The sequence below is a fragment of the Rhinopithecus bieti genome, unplaced genomic scaffold, assembly GCF_001698545.2.
Source record: "Rhinopithecus bieti isolate Rb0 unplaced genomic scaffold, ASM169854v2 scaffold_7681, whole genome shotgun sequence".
NCBI classification, from domain to species: Eukaryota; Metazoa; Chordata; class Mammalia; order Primates; family Cercopithecidae; genus Rhinopithecus; species Rhinopithecus bieti.
In genome coordinates, this window is record NW_016806571.1 from 2,543,711 (window position 1) to 2,564,792 (window position 21,082).

General features: G+C 53.9%; 1 protein-coding gene and 1 long non-coding RNA gene across 2 annotated transcripts in view; one reads left to right on the forward strand and one right to left on the reverse strand.

The window, feature by feature from the left end:
- HS1BP3 (HCLS1 binding protein 3) overlaps positions 1 to 21,082 on the forward strand; it is a 34,314-nt gene that overhangs the window by 5,671 nt on the left and 7,561 nt on the right. The window contains exons 3-5 of the mRNA XM_017876838.1: positions 4,090 to 4,297; positions 6,613 to 6,829; positions 20,550 to 20,710. Of these exons, the coding sequence (XP_017732327.1) occupies positions 4,090 to 4,297; positions 6,613 to 6,829; positions 20,550 to 20,710 (586 nt within the window). The remainder of the gene's footprint in view (positions 1 to 4,089; positions 4,298 to 6,612; positions 6,830 to 20,549; positions 20,711 to 21,082) is intronic.
- On the reverse strand, positions 9 to 6,603 carry LOC108532664 (uncharacterized). The gene is made up of 3 exons (XR_001886512.1): positions 5,982 to 6,603; positions 277 to 446; positions 9 to 142 (listed from the first exon to the last, which is right to left on the reverse strand). It is a non-coding gene; the product is annotated as an uncharacterized LOC108532664 (long non-coding RNA).

Below are 21,082 nucleotides of genomic sequence, written 5' to 3' on the forward strand. Positions count from 1 at the left end.
AGCCGGAGGCTCTGGCCAGGATGTTTCGAGGGTGCCCGGGGTCCGGACGGGCAGACACACCTGCCCACCAGGGTTCAAGTAGCATCTGGAGCAGGTGCTTCGCTGTCTGTTGCTTGCTCAGGGCCTGGAGTACCAGACCGTGCTAGACAGAAGGGACACAGAGTGAATCAGACGCCCTCAGTCCATGGAGAGGCAGACCTCTAAAGAGACAGATACAAATGGGGACAGGAGCACATGGGAGGCTCTGGGGGTATAGAGAAGGGGCACCTAACTCACCTTGGGAAAACTTCTTGGAAGAGGTGGTGGTTGAGCTGTGTTTTGAGGAGCAGGTGGGGCTCAGCAGAAGAGGCGAGAAGGGTGTCCTGGCAGATGATGCAGCCTAAGCGAAGGCACGGAGGCTGGAAGCAGGATGTTGAGTGGGGAACTCTGTGCAGTTGAGTGTGGTCCTGGGAGGAAGTGGGGAAGATGAAGGTGAGCGACAGGCAGGATCCAGATTGTGGAGAGTGTGCGGGAGCCTGGACTTAACCTTCAGCCAAGGAGAGTTTTAAGCAGAGGAGTGACATGGGCCCTTTTGCCTTTAACCAGCCAATCTGCTGTGAGCATGGCGTTGGATTGGAAGGAACAAAACAGGTGTCAGTGACCCCAGATACATGGCCAATATGGTCATTCCCAAAGCAAGGGCTTGGAGCAGGCCATTGCACTTGGTATGGAAGGGACAGGGAGAGTTGAAAATGTTTACAGGGTAACATGCACCACATTTGCTGACTGTTTCCACCAACTGAAATAAAGAATATGATAGAGGAGCAGATCCAGGGGGCATGTGGAGTGTGAAGTGTCCGCCCTGTGGAAGGATACGTGAGGCTGGAGCTCAGTACAGGCTCAGACCTGAGATACAGGCTAGGGTGTCATCAACTTGCAGGTGATACTAAAAATCTGGGAGTGGATGAAGTTGTTCAGAGAACAGATGTGGAAAGCAGAGAGAAGGGCTGAGAAGGAAATCCTGAGGACACTGGGGGTTCAAGACTCTTGGGGAGAAAGAGGAGTCTGTAGCTGAGGCAGAAAGGAGAGAATGGGATGTCTACGGAGTCACAGGAGCTAAGGGAGGAGAGAATTTCAAGAGGGTTGAGATCACACACTCATTGACGACTTATTTACCATTTGGCCTCTTGTGAAAAGGACCTGCAGCTGGAGACCGAGAGACACAGGTACAGGATTATTAGGACAAAGGTGAAATGAACTAGACCCCACAGTATAGCGGGGAGTCACACGGGGCTAGCGTGGAGTCTCCTAGCAGCCAAGATAAAAAGGGAAACGAGTTGCATCTTTCTGGTGACCTGTTGAAAGAGACACTAAATTTTAAGAGAAATTTATAGCACAAATGTTTTTTTTAAGAGATAGGATCTCACTCTCTTCAGACTGGAGTGCAGTGGTGTGATCATAGCTCACTGCAGCCTGGAACTCCTAAGCTCAAGCAGTCCTCCTGCCTCAGCCTCCTAAGTATCTAGGACTACAGGCACACGCCACCATGCCCAGCTTTTTGTTTTTTATTTTTTATTTTTTGGTAGACATAGTGTCTTGTTATGTTGTCCAGGCTGGTCTCAAACTCCTCAAACTGGGCTCAAGCAATCCTCCTGCCTCAGCCTCCCAAAGTGCTGGGATTACAGGCATGAACCCCCACGCCCAGCCACACAATTTTAAGGGGCATTCAGCAATGTCATGGGAAGCGTCTAGAATAGCAATGCTGTTTTTCATTTGATTGCTTCTGTGGCCGACTCTTGGTGAGAAGCAACGTGTGATGTCAGGGGTGATTCTGGTCCTGCATTGCTGTGAGAGTGGCTCTGCTTTGCAGGGTGCTTTGCAGCTCCTGGTAGTTTGACTTGACCCAGGATGAGACTCGATGCACCCACATTTTCAGGGACAGGAGCAGAAGAGGAGAGTATTTGAGCTTGATGTCGCCGGGCATGAAGGAGGGAGCATTCTGGGAACCTTGGGCTTCAACCCAGCCCACTTGGTTCTGTGCAGAGGGCTGGCCTTACATGTGAGATGTACGTGAGGATGTTTTAACACCTCCATGCATCACACTAGTGCCACTTTTTCCTAGTCAGTGATGCCCACTCCCTGTGGCGTGTGTGGGTGCAGGGGCTTGTCAAACATTTGAAAGTGCCTGCAAGGGCAGAGAACTCCTTTATTCCCCATGGGATCTCAGGATGGAGCCCACAGTTACATACCCCAAGCCTGAAGTCCCTTTGATGTTTCATGATTTAACTCAAAGAATTAATGAGCATTTTGTATCTACTTAAAAGGGCATATGTGTTTTAATATAAACATGTACTGATTTGCTGACCATGGAGTAAAAGTGGCCCCAGGAGGGGGCACTGCAGTGGAGGTTGTGCAGGCTCTTGGGTGTGCTAGCAGTGCAGACACCCACAAGCTTACTAAAGTTACGGGGCTGTCTGCCCCATCCTTAGCAGTGCCTGGCACATGGGGGCATCAGATAAATGTGAGTTCTCAACCTTGAGCTTCCTCTGCTCAGGGCCTCTTACTTGGCCTCCTGTTGTTGCTGGCGCAGGTACCCACCCGAGAAATCCTGCCTGAACCCCTGATGGACGTGGGCCCCGGGTGGGGTGGGAGCCCAGGCCTACAGCTCCACGGTACTCACGCTGCCAGTGCACTGGAGATGGAGGTTTCCAAAGCCTGGGTTTGCTGGGTCTGTGGTCTGAGCCTGAGTGGAGCAGTTGGGCCAGCAGGGGGCGCCCAGCCCCCACCGTGGCCTGCTCTGCGGGCCGGGCTGGAGTCAGCTGCTGTTGGAGCCTGTGTTTTAGCAATTGCTCTGCGAAGGGGTCCACGTGCCTTTCCCTGAGGGCTGTTTTCAGGAAAGTCTGGAGCCAGGCTCTTGTGCTGACAACAGCAAGCAGCACCTGTCCCAGATGACTCCCCACTGGAGGTTCTGAAGTCCCCTCAGCTGCCTCCTGGTATCTTGACCCTTTGCAGGCTGGGCATTCTGGGTGGTGGTGCTGGAGCCGAGGGTGTGTGCTCCAGACACACCCTGCACCAAGGGATCCCCCCGCGCCCGCGCCAGAGGGGTCTCAGATAGCCACAGCCCTGCACGCCGCACTACCCAGTGCGCACAGTGGACAGCCCCAGGCCTGTGGAGCATTACAGAAATGAGTGATCCACCTTCAGTCGGGAGAACAGGCCCAGTCTATGGGGAAAAGTACAGAGGACCTAGGAGTGAGGTGATGCCGCACGCTGATGGTGTGTGTCTACGCAGCCAGCGTCATGCCGTGAGTCTGCTGAGCACCACGGGGTTATCAGGAACGGTGATCGGAGCTTCCGAGGAGAACCACTGTGAGACCGAGAACAACTGCCTGGGTGCTATATACCGAGTAAGCCGTGGAGGAGCGAAGACTTAGCTGCCCAGGAGCTGTGGGGAGAGGCTGAGGAGGAGGTGGGAGTCACCCGCTGGCCCCACAGGACGCTGAGTGCTGCCCTCTCTGAGTCAGATGGTGTTCAAGGCCACCTTCTGACGATAGCAAGAGTCCTGGCCTGTTTCACTCGGGTGCCTGCATGCAGAGGTCCTGCCTGACGCAGGGCAGAGAACCAGCCTTGGAAATATCTGTCTCCACTGCTTGTATGGGCTGGCCCGCTGAAGGCTGCACTGGTTCACGGGAGAATGAGGTCGGTGCTGAGAACAGGTGATTCACGGTGTTGCAGGAAGATGACCTGCCAGCCGGTGAGATCACCCTCCTGATACGCAGAAAGCTGGGAATGAACGCAGTGGCCCTCATCACCTGCAGGCCGGGCAGGGCTCCCTGTATCGAATCTTTTTACCTGGACCTGTGACAGTGCCCAGAATGGCACCGTTATTGCATGTTTCCTCTGGGCCACTAAGATGTTTGGATCTGCTATTGGCCAGGAGTGTTAAGGACTGGAGCCTGAGGCCGGGAGACAAGCGGAGGGGCAGCAGAAGGGCGTTCCTGGCACGCTTCCTGTGGTGGCTGCTGGGCCTCGGGGACCCCTGTTCGGGGTGAGAAAGGAGCACTCCCTGCCACTTTTCACTTAAGAAACCACATGCTCCTCTCATTCCAGGTCTCCAAAAAGTACAGCGAGATTGAGGAGTTTTACCAGAAACTGAGCAGTCGTTATGCAGCAGCCAGCCTCCCCCCGCTCCCCAGGAAGGTCCTGTTTGTTGGGGAGTCTGACATCCGGGAGAGGAGAGCCGTGTTCAATGAGATCCTGCGCTGTGTCTCCAAGGATGCCGAGTTGGCAGGCAGCCCAGAGCTGCTAGAGTTCTTAGGTACCCGAGGCTCTGCCCCATGTCCCTCAGGTCTCCCCCGCCCAGAACTAGGCTCCGCTGCCCTGCTGGGAGCATGTCCACAGCTGCCTCTGCAGCCTGGAGGTTTCAGCCAGGCTGGTGAGGCAGGTGGCCTCACTGACATCCTTGGCTGGATGGGCAGAAGGAGGCCTGCCCTTGAGGGCCTGAACGTCTGGGTGTCAGGTGGGGGCTCACACAGTGGGCATTCTCCATAGTGTGACCCCCATCCATGGCCTTCCTGGCCAGCCCCATTCCTAGAGCTTGCCTGATGCCCCCTGACCAGTCATGCACAACATACAACCCCCTGACAGACACCCCACACACCCCTCTGCCTCCTGCCAGCCAACCCTAGGGACCTTCAGGATCCCAGGAAAGCTGTGTTCTCACAGCCAGGCTGGTCACCAGCCCCTGGGGACATGTGCCTCTCACCTGTGCCCCCACAGAAAGAGTCATGGGGACAGCTCCAGGCTGAGGAATTGATCCAGCACCCTTGCCCCCAGTGGTGGAGACGTCAGGCCTTTCCCATGGGTGTCCCAGCCCTCTCTTCTCTCCACAGTTTTCTCATCTGTAAGGTGGGAGTAGCCGGGCTGACAGGTCGTTATGAGAATTTACTGAGCTAACACATGCAAAGTGCTTAGAACAGAGACAACCACAAAGTAAATGGTGGCTACCATTTTACCCCACTCCTCGGTTAGTCCTGTCAACCCAGAACCCCCGTGGAGTAGGCCCTGGTCTCACAGATGCCCCCAGGGCGGGGCAGGTTCTCACCACTGCTGGTACTGGACTCCCACCCCTTGACTTCTCCCCTCTTGACATCCGTCTGCTTAACTCTTTCCCAGCTACTGTGGATCTCCTAGTTCCACAAGACAGAAGGAAAGTTTTCAAAAGAAAGTTGACCATAAATAAAACAAATTTTTAAAAGTGAAAGGTGAGGAAGAGAAGCAAAACTGGTGAATGCACAGGCCTAGGACTGGACGAGCTGCACAGCCCAGGTGTCCTGTGGCCATGTTGGTGCCCCTCGCACGGGTCTGGGTTCTCTTATGCCTTGTTTCTTCCAAGGTCACAACCCTTCCTTCCTTGCCTATCTCTGGGGCTGGGTAGACTGTGCTGAGAGGTTCCAGCTCAGCCATAGCTGGAAGAGATGCTCAGGATGTCCCAGGCCCTCTCTTGTGGAGAGGCAGGATAGAAACAAGCTGCTGTATGCCTCACTTTGCTCATCTCCAAGATGGACATACAGTTGGGATCTGTCTCATAGGGCTTTTGTGATGTTTAAATGTAAGATGCTTATGACATGAAATTGAAGGTTTAGGAGATTTTGAATGGCCTTTTCACATTCGTCCAAGTAAAATAACAGCATCACATAATACAATATCATCATTATCACTCAGTGCATCCTGGATGCCAGACACTCTCTAAGTTCTTTACCTACAATGTGATTTTATTAAAAGTCAGTTGTTTTAAAGATAAACTACCCAGTAAGCACTTGGATAGAGAAGAATAGTCTGAGCCCACGCTTCTCAAACTATCTGTGGCAAGGGCTAACTCTTTTATTCCCAGCCTGTCACAGATGGATACTTTCACAAATACAAAAGCATGCTTGGGTATTGTGATGGTGGCAGGATGCTATGGAAGTTTCTGGATGCTTACTCTCGCTTTTTGTACTTACCTCATTGTGGTCACACGGGGCATTCTCTGTCTGAAGACCACACTTTGAGAAGCGCTGATCTAAGCCAGTTTGTAATGGAGTGGTCACCGTTTGTTCTGGAATCTTCTACATGCTTACGCTGAGCACCCATCCAGTCCACAGTCCAGGTGCCCAGACTCTTGGAGCAGGTCTCCATCTGCAGAGCTCCTTGCCGTGCCTCCGACTATAAATGGTTCTGGCTGCAGTGGTTCTTTTTGAATCACCCTGTGCCCTGGCTGGTTTATCCCACCGCTCACCCAGGAGGAGGAGGATGGGGCCATCCTTGTGCACACAGGCTCTGGGCCTTGGGTTCAGGAACCGCTGCCCCTGTCTTGCTCTGAAGCTGTCACTGGTGACCACTTCACTCCAGGTTTCCTTGGTGCCTGTCAGCCCTTGAGGGGCTGCAGCAGGCACTTGGCTGCCCCTGAAACAGAGGTCACCTATCCACCCAGACTCCCTCCTGCTCAGGTCCCAAGAGGGACAAGTTTGGTCCCAGGAGGCTGCAGGAAGCCCTTGACCTCAGATCCTGGCATGGGAGGGTGCACTGTGGCAAGATGCCTCCCCTGGCTCTGGGGTGGTTACCAGGTCCCGTTTTTTCTGTCTTCCTCCACAGGTACCAGATCCCCAGGGGCTGCAGGGCTCACCAGCAGAGATTCCTGTGTCCTGGATGGCACAGACAGCCAGACAGGGAATGATGAAGAGGCTTTCGACTTCTTTGAGCAGCAAGACCAAGTGGCGGAAGAGGGTCCTCCTATCCAGGGCCTGAAGGGCGAGGATGCTGAGGAATCCTTGGAGGAGGAGGAGGCGCTGGACCCTCTGGGCATTATGCGGTTGGTCTCCCGTTGTCGAGAGGGTCCCTTTGGTGTATTCCAGGCTTTCTGGAGATGACATCCCCCTTCCCTGGAATCTGAGAAAAGCCCTGAGCATCCCAGGTCGCCCCCTCACAAGGATCTAGGCCACGAGGCCTTGGCCTGGTGTGCTTGGGGGAACCAGCTCTCTGTGTGCCCTTGGTGGTGTCCGTGTCTCTGGGGCTGGGCTTAGGTATCACCTCCCTGCCTGGGTCACAGGATGTCCTCCGCTTGTGGCTCTGCACTGAGGCTTGGCAGAGGCTCCCTGTGACAGCTCAGTAGTGCAGGCTGCGGACCTGTCCGGCTAGTGTGGGAGGACTCGGTGCTTGTTCCAGCTGCAGAACTCGCAGAGGTAGCTGCAGCTCTCTGGGCCTGCATCATCTGCATAGCAGGAGCATTCACCTTGGCCCTGCCTCCACACAGGGCCGTTCACCAGCCATATATCTCTGGCCATTTACAATCTCTTTTCTTCCGTTTGCTTCAGTTAAAATGGGCTCATGGTCATACCAACCTCTTAGGGCTCCTGTGAAGATGAAATGAGTTATATAAATTTAGCAATCAGCTGTCATCATGGCCCCATCTTTCAGTGGAATCAGACCAGGCCAGGGGTGCTGTTCTCCCCGCTCTCTACCACAACGAATGTCTCTTAGCCATATACCGGAGTCCTCAGACGCCAAATGAGTGAGTCCTTTCTTGTAGGTCCTGCCCCAGAAAGGAATTAGAGCCCAGTAGAAACAAGGCAGAGGCAAGTTCAACTTCATCAGCATGCAGAATTTTGTCCTAAAATCACAGCCCACTCTGGAAAGGCCTTCTTCGTGGGGAGGGTTATAGGAGGGTGGGCTGCAGGGTGGCCATGAGACCAGCGTCCAGGGGTGAGGATTCACACTGGAAAAGGGTGCACAGCGCTCGGGAAGCTGCAGCAGAAACAGGCCCCGGAGCCAGGGTCCTGCAGCACCTAGGCACAGTAAGTGCCCTGCAGTCACCCGTCCTGGCCCTCCGTGGCTGGCCTTGTCCTTGAGTGGGGTCGGCGGCCCTGAGGGAGAGGCAGCCAGAGTAGCGGGTGATGTGAGGACAAGCCTGTAATAGTCACTCCTTATCAGCCTGGCCCAACCCTGCAGGCCTTTCTTGGGCTTTATTTTGGTAAGGGTGAGGCTTTGTTTGAACTCACATTCTCTGTTGTTCTGAGTAACCACACGTAGTGCCAAACCAAGATGGACTTTGGTTGTCCGTGCCAGCCTTTGGCGGAAGAACACACTTAGCAGAGCGGCTCCTTTTTTGGGTAGGAAAATGCTCTTTGGGGCTGGCAAGTGCTGCCTTGAACTTCCTACTTACTTCATGAGCAGACTGTCAGGGGACATGTGTTAGCTGTCCTGGGACCCCTTGGTCGGGGGGGGCCCAGCCCCCTCCCCAGCTCTGTACCCTGGGGTCCTCGCCCCTGAATCCTGGGAAAGCTTAGCACCTAAGAGTAATCCCACTGGCTCAAGACCCTCTTCTGCTGGGCTTTCTTTTTAAGGACCCGTGTGACAAGGTGCTGATGAATCAGCGTTATCACCTCTGGCAGAAATAAGAAGTAACATTTTTTGAGAGTTTATGAAATGCTGGGAACCAAGTTAGCATTTGCCTACATGATCTCATTATATCTGTAAGACAGGATTTCTGAAACTGCTTGCTACAACCCATAGTAAAAACTATATTATATGCTATGACCCAGGACACACATGTATAAACATCCCATAAAACTGAAGCAAAAGTTCCCAGAACTCATAGAAAACCTTACTAAGTGTATCGTACTCGGATATTTTCTATTCTATTTCAATGTTTGGAAAGGTCATGACTCACCAAACTGCTTTCAGGATCCACTGTGAGCACAGGTCAAGAAACGGAGCCCTGGAGGCCTGCACTGGCGTCAGCCTCTTCTGTGTGGTGGGAAACTCAAATTCAGGGTCAGGTGGTTCGTCTACGTTCCTGCAGCCTGCAGATAGCAGAGCCAGGACCCCAGGCCATCTCCAGTCCAGTCTTTATCAGCCTGGGAGGTGGGCAAGGCTCCAGGATTATCCCCCTTTCACAGATGGGAAAATCGAGAAAGGGGTTCAGCAGGATCTTGGCCAGAGCCGTGTGTGTGGCAGAGCCATGCCTTGAAGTTGGGTTTCCACCTCGGCCTTTCACAGACACCCAGGTGGGCTTGTTGATCTCTCTTGGTGCCACCCACCTGCCCTTTGGTGGGGGACTTTCTGTTCTTCTCGGGGGGCTATTTGTGTACCCCTCTCCCTCCCGTGCCTTTGGTTCCTGTGCAGGTGCAACAGCCCCCGTTTCCGAGCTTGCCCTGCCCCATGTGTGTGCTTAGCTCTCTGGGCGCTCCTGGAGCAGCCACCATTTCCCTGCAACCAGCCTCGGTCCTTCCCCACCGTGGCCGCGGCGAGGCGCTGCTGCTCTGCTGAAGGGCTGCTCCACTGCAGGGCTGCTGGGAGGGTGGGAGTCGCCAGCACAAAGCCGGAGCCCAGGCCGGCCTGGCTTTTCTTTGTCTTGTAAACCTGGTTTTGGTTAGGGACAAGAGAGCGTTATTATACCATTAGAGAGCGCTTAAAGATAGAAAAAACCCTCACCTCGCCCCATCCCAACACCAGCGCTCTCCCCTTCTGCTGGGGCTCTCGTCTGACCCCGTCCCAGCGCCATCCATGCAACTGCAGGCACAGTGCACGCGCCTTTTCGTACTCTGCTTTTTCACCCTGTGGTCTGTCCCGATTGCTGCTCCACGTCGCCCCCGTTTTGTATTTAACTTTCTATTTTAGAGATGTCACGGTGCTGAGAAAATTGACATTCTACCCTAATAGTTCTGCCTTATGCTGGAAATCCTCTGCGGGAAACATTTTACATTGTGACTCAAATAATACACAATTAGTATAGAAAAATTGCAAACACAGATAAAATTCCTTTCCCTGTGAATTTTTGAATGCATCTTTGAATATTCACGTCTTACTGCCAAAATGAGATTGTCTTATGTGCCATTCTGGAATTTGCTTTTTTCCAGTTTACATGTTCTAGGTCCTTCCAGATCAATAGCTGCGCTCTCCCTCCTTCCTCTGCTGGTTTCTCAGCTCGATGGGCTGTAAGTGGCATTGCCAGGCCCCAGCTTGTGAACATGCTGGAGTTTTCTGTAGGTTTTTGCTATTATAGGCAATAACTTGAGGAACTTCTACATATACAACGCTTTTGTTCTATGGAGCCTTCCCCTATATATGTGCCCCACCCAGAGCAGGGCCCCTGAAGCTGCTTCTGGGGACTTTGGGGTACCATTCCAGTACAGGGTTCTCCAAGGGCTGAAGCCCCTCTGTTGGGAGTGCCCCTCTGCTTTTCTAAGCCCTGTCCCCCCCACCCCAGGGCCCACTCCTCCCATCTCTTCTTTGGCACACAGAGACCCCCTCCAGGCCCTGGGTCCCTGAGGACTCGCAGCGTCTGGTGGGACAGGCTGGCTCCTGTATGAACAAATGCACCTGCCTGCGAGGCTGGGCTTCTCAGACTCCTTGGAAGGGGGAGCCCACCCCTGGATCTCCATGCTGTGGCCTCCATGGTGAAGCTGAATGTTTCTCTGGAAGGCCATGTTTTATGGTAATTTTTTAATATGGATTTTGCTTCATCTTGCATAAAATAACCACATGTATTTTAGTATAAAAATAATATCTTACCCTCCATATTTGGATGAAATCACTTCTCCGGGATGATTCTGTGGTTTTGAATGCTGGCACATTGCCAGGTGCTCCCAGATTTGCTCACCCAAGATTTAGCAGCAAGATGGTCCCCTAAGGTGAGCCGTGGAGGGGAGCTCTGTGGGGACAGCAGGGCCTCAGCCCTACCTCCTGAGGTGCCCTGGAGCTGCTCCCCCAAGGATGCCTCTTGCCGAATATCCCGACCACTGCACAAGGGCTTGGCACCTCTATTCATTCCAGCCTGAGCCTGGGCACCCAGGGCTCCCCTGATGCCACCAGCGCAGCAGAGACCACCTAGGGATTCTGGGCCACTGAAAGCTTGGGAGAGAGAGATTCCAGGCCCCCCTCAGATCTGGGTAGGGCCCCCAGAATCTGTGTTTTAACAAGCTTTTGAGTTGGTTCTGCAAGCTCCTGTTTAAGAATTCCCAGCAACCAAACTCCAGTAAAGTGTTGGAAATGCCAGAAAGGAAACAGGTGTGGAGAGCAGCAGGTCAGCCATCACCACAATCCGCCGCCCACAGCAGGCTGAGGACAGGGCGTGTCCGGAAGGCACTTCCGGTAGTGACTACTCCCCAGCTCCTCCTGCTCGGGCTGGGCTTTCCCTCGTCTGCTGGCCCACCTGCTCTAGGAGTTCTCTGCGGTGCCATCCTGGGGTTCATGTGGGGGCCATGAGCCAGGATGACTGGGCCTGACCTCACCCTGCACCTGTGCAGCACTTAGCCCTGGCCTGGCTGGGGACCCAAAGCCATAAGGAAAGGAGGAGGCAGATGCCACAGCTGCCCTGCAGCATCACGCAGGTGGCACTCCACCGAGGCTGTCACAGTGATCACAGCAGCACAGTGTGCATGCCAACTGCGTTTCCCCATCCAGATTACTGCCTGGCAGGGTGCAGTGGCTCATGCCTGTAATCCCAGCACTTTGAGCAGCCAAGGTGGGCAGATCACTTGAGATCAGGAGTTCAAGACCAGCCTGGCCAACATAGTGAAACCCTGTCCCTACTAAAAATACAAAAATTAACTGGATGTGGTAGGGCATGCCTGTAATCCCAGCTACTTGGGAGGCTGAGGCAGGAGAATTGCTTGAACCCAGGAGGCGGAGGTTGCAGTGAGCTGAGATTATGCTACTGTACTCCAGCCTGGGTGACTGAGTGAGACTCTGTCTCAAAAACAAAATAAAACAAAGCAAAAACCAACCAAACAAAAAAATAGATTATTGCACGAAGTCCTGCCTGAATAAATGGGCTGTTAGGAACAACAGATGTACCAGTGGTTTCTGCTTTTTAAATTCAGTAGCAAAACCTTTGGCTCAAGAGAAGTATCATCCAGAATCCCAGTACATAAAACAGGCTGAAGTAGGATTTCCCCTGGTTGGGACAAGTGAGGACTGAATCTTTGTCCCTCCAGCCTCAGCTTCACTTCCTGGGGTAACCCTGGGCAGCTTTGCAGAAGGCGAGGGCCCCTTAGAGTATGGTTTGACAGTGCGTGGGACAGCTGGAAACCCCACACAACCCCAGGATGTGTGGCTACTCCAAGAGCAGGGTTAGAGATGGGCAGTCCCAGGTTCAAATCCCCTTTCTGCCACTCACTAGCTGGTAGACACTGAGTGCGTTGCTGTACCTCTCTGAGTCTGTCCCTTTCGTTGTAGAGTGGGGGTAAAGTAGAGGCCCAGTGGCTGAAAGGATAAAATGAGACGAAGCACTACAGGAAAGTTCCTTTGTAAAATGTTACCACTATTCCAGATTTACTTTGCTCTAAAGAGGTCTTTGTGTATTTAAACAACAGTTGAAATATGAATATAAAAGGCAGCTTTTCTGCTTCCTAGAGTTGTTATGCAAGTATCAGGACCCTGTGATGTGCATACTATAACTTTACCTCCCTCCAGGAGCGCCAGTACACCTGTCACCTGTTACTGCTTCCTAGAGCAGGCAATTCTGGAGGTGGGGCAGCCCTGGCCCTAGAGGAAGGAGCCTGCTTATCTGAATCCTTAGTGGGATTCCGTGGTTGCTTGGTTCCTTGAGAGAGAGAAATCTGGGAGGTCATACTTGCCATTCTCCTGCCTCAGGCTCCCCCAGGACCTGTTGTGTCAAGGTCTGGCAAGTAGCAACACTCTTAGGATGACAGAGTCTTTACACTCTGAGGACTGCAGATCAGATCCAGGCTCTGTTGTTACAACGGAGGAACCTTCCCAGGATCACACAGGAAGGCATGAGAGCAAGAGCTGGGGGTCTCCTGACTGCTGGCCCAGGACTTTTCCCTTTGTCCCCAGTCCAACACCTGTGCTTCTCAGCCCTCACCTGTTCGCTCTCGTTTTTTGATGACATGGGTGACGGGCATTCCCCACTGCAAGGACAGCAGCTGCCTGCCGGTCGTGTCACCATTTGGAGTGGATCAGGGGCATAGGAGTGCTCACGTGAGAACCAGCAATGGCTGTTTGCTCAGAGCTTACCGCGACCAGGGAGGTATCGGCCACCATCACCTGCATTTGGCAAAGATGCAAAGAGGCAGGAGAGTGGGACACTTTGAAGCAGATGAAAGGGAAGGCTCAGATACATGCTGATTGGAGGTTGTTGGCATGGGGAATCCAGAAGCAGCCAATGAGAAGTGGGGCATCCTTTGTCCTCTGTGAGCGGGAAGTGGGGCTTTCTTTGGATGGTGCTACTAACCTGGAAATGGGGAAAATTTTAGGAAAGTTGGCGGTTATTGATCAAATCTTGGCCATTTGGGGCTGATTGCTATAGAGGCTGTGGTCTGGCTTCCTGGGCAGGTTACTGCAGGCTGTGGGTCAGAGTTCCACCTTTACATGTGGCCTGGCCATTGTCCCTTTGTGTATTCAGACTCTTGGGGGGACTGGCACTTGCTGTAGAACGTGGGCTGCAGAGACCTGCAGCTGGGACCCACGTGGTTCCCTGGTGATGCTGGAGCAAGGATGGGTGAGGGGCAGTCTCTGGCCCCATTGTAGAGAAGGAGAAATGTCATCACCCACAAGCTCAGGTGGGATTGTCACTGAGTCCTGGTCCCTCAAGATAGAGCTCAGTGACCTGGAAAATGGGCTCTGGGTGTTGAGAAACAGGTCCTTGGAATGTGACTCTGGGGACCATAGCAAATGATAAACATTCATGATGACCACCCAGGCTGGCCCCAATTTTTTTTTTTTTTTTTTTGAGATAGGGTCTCACTCTTTTACCTAGGCTGGAGTACAGGGTGTGTGATCTCAGCTAACTATAGCCTCAACCTCCCAGACTTAAGTGATCCTCCCACCTCAGCTTCTCAAATAGTTGGAACTACAGGCACGCACTACCATGCCTGGCTACTTTTGTCTATTTTTTTGTAGAGGTGAGATTTCACTATGTTGCCCAGGGTGGTCTTGAACTCCTGGGCTCAAGTGATCTTCCTGCCTCAGCTTCCCAAAGTTCTGGGATTACAGGCATAAGCCACTGTACGTGGCCTGGCCCTATTTGCTTTTTAAGGCCCCGAGTGAAGTCTGCTGAGTAGAAGGCATAAGTGAGCCTAGACATCACCAGGTAGCTCCTGGGACCCCAGGCCTCTGCCACGGCCCTGCGCTGACTTGCAAACGGGACCCACTTGGCAGCTTGCAAAGCATTTCTGTCAGTTGCCTCCTTCTTCCCATTGACCCCCAGTAAGGAAACATGGTTGGGGAAGTTGAGTGACTGGTCCAGATCCTATACAAGTTCTCCTACATCCCCCTCCACTGCTCTTCTCTCAGCAAAGGCCAGAATCTCCCCAGGCCCCGCTGGAGGTGGCCAACATCCCCACAGACCCTCCATGTACCTGCTGCCTAGCTATTGGGCAGTTTCATTCTGCCAGGCTCTGCACACCTTGCCGTTTTCACAGGGCTTTTCTCTCTGCCCGGAGCACAGCTTTTGTGACTCTGCTCGTTTTTCCATCCAGGCCTTCTCTGAAGCCCCTGTCCAATGAGGCTGGCTTGGACACCCAGGGTTAGTGCCAGTCCTCAGGTGATTCTCACTCCTGTGATTGCTTCTCCATGGAAGCCCATTACTGTTGCAAATAACATTGTCCTGTCAAGAATTTCAGAAGTCCATTTATTGGGACTCTGAGAATTTTCTCAAAGCAAAATAAAACCAGCCAGGCACAGTGGTTCATGCCTATAACCCCAGGACTTTGAGAGGCCAAGGCGGGAGGACCACTTGAGCCCAGGAGCTTGAGACCAGCCTGGGCAACAAAGCGAGACTCCATCTCAACAAAAAAAATTTTTTTTTTAATTAGCCAGGTGTGATGGTGTGTGCCTGTGTCCCAACTACTGGGGTGGCCGACGTGAGAGGATCACTTGAGCCTGGGAGGTTGAGGCTGCAGTGAGCCGTGATCGTGCCAGTGCACCCCAGCCTAGGTGACAGAGAGAGACCCTGTCTCAAACAAACAAACAAAAATCCAAAACACAAAAAGACACCAAACAGCTGAATTTAAGAATAAAGTATGAAAAGTGCATTAGTTTAAAGCAGGCAGTTTGCATCATTGGAAAGAGGTGGATTTCCATATTTGGTTCAGCTGCACCCTGGCTTTGAAGACTCATGCTGTCCATGTGTCTCGGTTGTGGAAGGATCAGCTGTCTTCTGTTCAGACCCAGTTGAGCTGGCTTTGTCTAGGAGATGCCTCTGCCACACATGTACACCCTGGTTCTGGGCAGTTGGTGTCCATTGGTGGTCTGCCGCGTGGGTGGGCACATCGGGAATGGTGCCACAGGCCCCCTGGGTGGCCACAGTGGTGGATGCTCTTATGTGTCAATCACTGTCACCAGAACTGCCTGAACCACAGGGAGCCGGGCTGCTGCTCAGCCTGTCTGAGCGTTGGAGCTGTCAGCCATGGCAGCTGCCGCCTCTCACCCCGTATGCTGCACGCCTGCCTGCAGAACGTGGGCCCTAGGTCTGCCGTGTCGTCTGCCCTGTCAGGAACAGGACAGCAGGGAAAGTGGCGTGGTCGTGTCTGGACACTATGTGCCCATGCAACAAGAACATACCAGCCCTGTGGCCTGCAACCCTCCAGGAGCACCCCACCTCCTCCTGCAACCCATCCAGGCAGCACCCATCCTACCTCCTGCAACCCATTCCAGGAGTCACCCCACCTACCTCCTGCAAACCCATCCATGAGCCACCCCAGCCATACCTCTGCAACCCTCACAGGAGCACCCCACCTACCTCCTGCAACCCATCCAGGAGCACCCCACCTACCTCCTGCAACCCATCCAGGAGCACCCCACCTACCTCCTGCAACCCATCCAGGAGCACCCCACCTACCTCCTGCAACCTCTGTGGGTCCAGCTCATGTTTTGGTGTCCCTCATGGCCTGCACTAGTTCCGCTGACCCTGTGCTCACCAGGAAGCCAGGAGCTGCAGTTCCAGTCCTATTCCCTGCAGACCTCTCTTTGAAGCCCCTGTTGCCCCATCCCTGGTGACAAGATTCTAATCATGGCCCACTGTCCTTCCAGTGAAGGGAGAAGACACCCTACCTCCAGTCAGTGAGGGGCTTTGTCTCCTGTCAGTGCAGAGGGCGGGCTGGAGGGTGGGCACTGCAGAGCTGGGCCCTGTGCCTGCAGACGGCTGGGTGGATGCTGATATAGGAATGGAGGAGGAGGAGGACCAGGGAGGAGAGGATTGAGGGGCCCCCGAGTGATAGCACATGTGTGCAACCTGACCCGACTCTGTGCTTATGACAACCCTGAGGTGTTTGTGCTAGGAGAAGGGTGAAGAAATGGCTCAGGGGCTGAGTGACGCACCACTCATATGGAATTACTGACCCCCTCACTGAGATCAGTGGCAATTCCTTTCTGCCAGCTGATCACCTTAACTGTCCAGATTTATAAGCTCTGAAGTTCTTCCTGGCCTGTCTTCCCCTCGCACCACCACTGCTCCCTGAGTCCGGGCTCCGGTCGTTTCTTCTATGGACCATGAGCAAAGCTTCCCTGGAGAGACCTGGCTCAGCCTGTTCCCTCACGGCACTACGTCTGCTGCAAGCCTAAGGGGTCCCTTTTCACCAAGAGGAATCTAGGTTCCCAGCTATGTCCTAGTCATGCCCCCTGCAGACCCTCACAGTGTGACTCACAGGTCCTGTACCTGAGATGCTATTATTTAGCTCTCATTCCACCAAGTTCACTTCCTGTCTCCACATCACGTCCTCCCTGAGCCCTCAGGCTTGGTTGGTTCTGTCCTCTATACTCTGCCATCACAGAGCGGAACACCCTGTGTGCTAATGAACAGTTTCCTTTCTTTTCTCCCCTCCAAGACAAAGTCTTGCTTTGTCGCCCAGGCTGGAGTGCAGTGGCGTGGTCTGAGCTCACTGCAACCCACATCCCCTGGGTTCAAGCGATTCTCATGCCTCAGCCTCCCAAGTAGTTGGGATTACAGGCATGCACCACCATGCTGGGCTAATTTTTGTATTTTTAGTAAAGATGGGATTTCATCATCTTTGCCAGGCTGGTCTCGAACTCCTGGCCTCCTGCAAACTTTTTACTTTAAACTAAAGTACTTTTCGTATTTTATTCTTAAATTCACCCGCCTCAGCCTCCCAAAGTGCTGGGATTACAGGTGTGAGCCACCTTGTCCGACCATAATGATCTCTTTGGTAGCAATAGTAAACTCTTTGTTTACTATTGTTTCTAAGTTTCTGTGTGACCCTGCTCTGCCATGAGCTTCTGGGGACAGCGGCAGCTCGTCCTCATCTTTATTCCCTCGTCCCCAGCACAGTTCTTGCAGGTGGGAGGTTCTCAGTGAGTGCTGGCCATCAAAGGTGCTCACAAGAGAAGGAATGAGTTGCTCATAGAGTGGCTGAGGGCCTGGTGGCAAGGCCAGTGGAGTCGGTCAGGAGATCTTTGGAGGAGGGGCTTCCGCACATAGGGCGCTGTCTGAGACTGGGGCTGGGAGCCTATCCCTCTTCCCTCCCTGGCCCTCCCGCCTTGGGGAATAGGTTAACAGAATCCTGAGATGGAGATGTGCCGGCACCCTGCTGTCTGCCTACCTGTCCTCCACCTGTCCATCCCTCCCCACCTCCAACCATCACCCATCCTCTCATCCAGAGTTTATCAAGGCATCTGTTCTGGACCAGGCACATTACTAAGTCCCCAGAGCCTGAAAGTTTTGGGCTGCTCAGTACAGGACCCTGGGGCTTTTAGGCATAAAACTCCATATTTCCTGCTTCTTTGATTCCCCTGGAGATGGGTCTGGAGAGTTGGGGAGGTAAGGAAGGCAGCCCAGGTGGCACGGGTGGGGTGGGGTAGGGTACAGACCATGCCTGAGCCTCCCGCATGTGCTGTAGATCCACTTAATTTCAGTTTAAGATAACAAAAGGGCAAACATGTCTCTAGGGAGAGAAACAAGGACCGAATCCAGCTGGAGGAGAAAACTCACATGGAAGGGAAGTTAGGCCTCCTGTGTGCTGTCAGGACCTGGAGCAGGCGTAGGCAGGGGCATCACAGCTCCTCCAGAGAGACCTCCTTGCGCCTGTTCTCTCGCTTCCTTTGTTCTTCAGATGGCTCTCTTCCTCTGTGCGCCCTCTGATTTCTGGTCAATGCAAAGCCTCTTGCTCCCCTTCCCCGAGGGGCCCGTGGCTGGGTACAATGCAAGTTTGATCCCCAGGAACCAGGCAGGGCCTGCTTGTTTCTGAGGGGACAGTGGGGGGTGTGGTGTGGAGCTGCTGCTGGGGGAGGCTGCAGAGCAGCCTCAGACTTGCCCTCCCTGAGAGCTGCCACCTGGGTAGGGGCTGGGGCAGCTCTCCACCCTTCCCCACCACAGTGCCTGCTGGGTCCAGGAGTAAGGGCCATGCAAAGGGCAGCGGAGATGGGGAATGAAGTGGAGAGAAGCATCGGGCAGAACAGCAGCTGCAAGCCTGGCTGACCGTGCAATTCCTCAGGAGACTGAACACAGTCTCCTGGGCCTGCTTGGGGTTTCTGACTCAGTGGGTCTTGGCTGGGGTCAGCTTTGCTGTCTGCCCCAGGAGACCATGGCCCCTGTTTGGCACCCACTTCCTAGGAGTCATGAGAGATGAGCTGGCTCTGCCTGATTTGTGAGAATAAAGGGGAGAATGTCTGAGTAAGAGAAGGCGAGTCCTGGCTCCTCCAGGTCTCAGAGGAGCAGAAGCACTTTCTGGAAAGCACTTGCCCGTAGGGTGGAGAATCCAGGCTCCCTCCACCTCACCTCCAGCACCACAGGCAGGGCCTGAGGGTGGTGCACAGCAGAGGAGGTGCCTCATGGCCTGAGCTGGGTGGAGAAAGCACAGGACCAGGCAGATGGGCCTTCCTGGAGCAGTCCCTGCCACTGCGTCTCTGCTCCCCGTCACTACCCTTGAAACATGCCACTTTCTCCCCAGAGAACGGCAGGATCAATCCTGTTGTCCCTGCCCCATCCTATATCAAATTCCTCATGGGACATTTGGAGGGGACGAGGATAAGACCACAAGTATGACCATCCTCAATCTAGACCCAGGCTGCCTGTCCCATCCCTACTGTGTGGCCTTGGGCAGACACTCAGCTTCTCTGGACCACTCAACATTTGTTGAATGAGAATGTTTCCTCAGAGGTTGCTCGGTCCTGCAGCCTTCTGGCAGGGAGCCTTCCTGGCCTTCACAGTTTCTCCTCGCCTCTGCTGGGTGACTGGGATTCTGCTAGACCTCAGACTCCAGACTGTGGGAATGGTCACCTTGGAGGGCCCTGCCCCTTCCAGCACCCAGGGCCATTCTGCTATTTTTATCTGCCATTGGTTAATCTGTATCATTGTGTAGGCCAGCCTCGGTGCAGTTTTGCCGCAGAGTGTTACCAACATGAGCTCAGATGGTGACCTCACATGGTGACCTCAGTCCAGTGGAACTGCCCGCCAGAGAGACAGGCACACGGAATTTCAGTTTCCAGTAAAGGGCACATTCTCATCATTTTCAGGAACCTTAAAATGGCTAACAGGCATCACCAGCAAGGGTTGAATGGCTGTTAAAGTGATTAAAGTAAAATCAGGTGTTTCCTTCCTGGCCGTATCACTTACAGTGATGGACACAGATCCTGAGCATTCAGCTCCAGGCATGTTTACTTATCCAGCCCGGAACCACCACCTGGATCAAAACTAAAGTACTCCCACACCCCAGAAGCTTCCATCCTGCCCTGTCCTGGTTTCTCACAGCAGGATCTGACGCAGAGCAGGACCTCCTCAGCCAGTCGGCAAGTGCACTGTAGTGGGACCTGGGTTGGCAGAGCCAAGTGCACTGTAATGGGACCTGCGGTGGCAGAGCCGGAGTGGGGGAGGTGGGCAAGTCCCAGAGAGGCTTCCTGAAAGGGGGCTGCACCGCAGAACCCAAGTGTTAACTAGAACAATAGTGGTTTTACCATGCAAAGAAAACAATAAGGCACTTACCAAGGCTGCTTTCTGCCCTCCTGAGTCCTAGTCCTGACGTTTGTGGCTCCAGACCAGGTCCATCCTCATTTCTGAGTGGCTGTGGAGTGTGGTTCTCTGAGCCTGGCCCCCAAGTGCTGAGACTCAGACTAGGCAGCTCTCTCCACCTTCCGAATGGGAGCGCGATCTCTGGCCTGTGACCGCATGGCAGACTCAGGGCCTGAAGACATCTAAGAGCCGGGGTTGTCTGGCAGCCGGTGTCCAGTCCTGGCAGCCACCTGCTCCTGACAGTGGTCATTTCTTGAACACGGGGCACAGCTGCCCACAGTAGCAGGGGCCTTACCACTCTGTCATTGAGGAAACCTGCTCCCCAACCACCTTCGCTGGCCTGCTTTTCTCCCCTGGGATGGAGGACCTGCCCTTCCCTTGGCTGTGTGACCATCTATTAGAGATTTCAGAAAGACTTCAGCTCCACCTGCCTGGACTGCTCTGGGTGGCCCTCTCCAGGCCTTCCCTGGTCCCTCTGGCCTGGTCTTTTCTGGCCCATGGCATCCAGCCACCCCCGCTGCAGGGCCCAGCACCTGTGTGGGTGTGACCGGGCCACCTGGACACTTGTGGGAAATCCTCACCTTGTGCTTTGTCTGTGATTCTCCAGCTCCAAGAAGCCCAAGAAGCATCCCAAAGTGGCCATGAAAGCCAAGCCCTCGCCCCGGCTCACCATCTTTGATGAGGAGGTGGACCCTGACCAGGGGCTCTTTGGCCCGGGCAGGAAGCAGTTCCCGCAGGGCCCCTCAGAGGATGTGTCATCCATGGACCGTAAGTAGAGCCCCAGGGTCTGCTCCTGATGTCCTCTCAGTGTCCAGCTCCGTCACCAGACAGGGTGTAGACTCACCCGGCGTGAACAGGACTCATCTCCCCTGTCCTATTTAGATGTTATATAGACTCCGCTTTGGAGGGAGCTTTCCTGCTGGAGGAATTGAGCCTCACACCTGGTTCCCCACAGCCTGGAACATTCCCGGGCCGTGTGTTTCCTGTCAACATCCCACAGAAGAGGAGGATGGTTTTCTTTGTTCTTTGCTGCTTCGAGAAGTGCTTCCATGACATCTGTGGGCAGATTTGGGCCCTGGGCTTCCAGGCACCGTTTGTGTAGAAAGTGATAGGGCCTGCCTGGGGCACGTGTGTGACTGT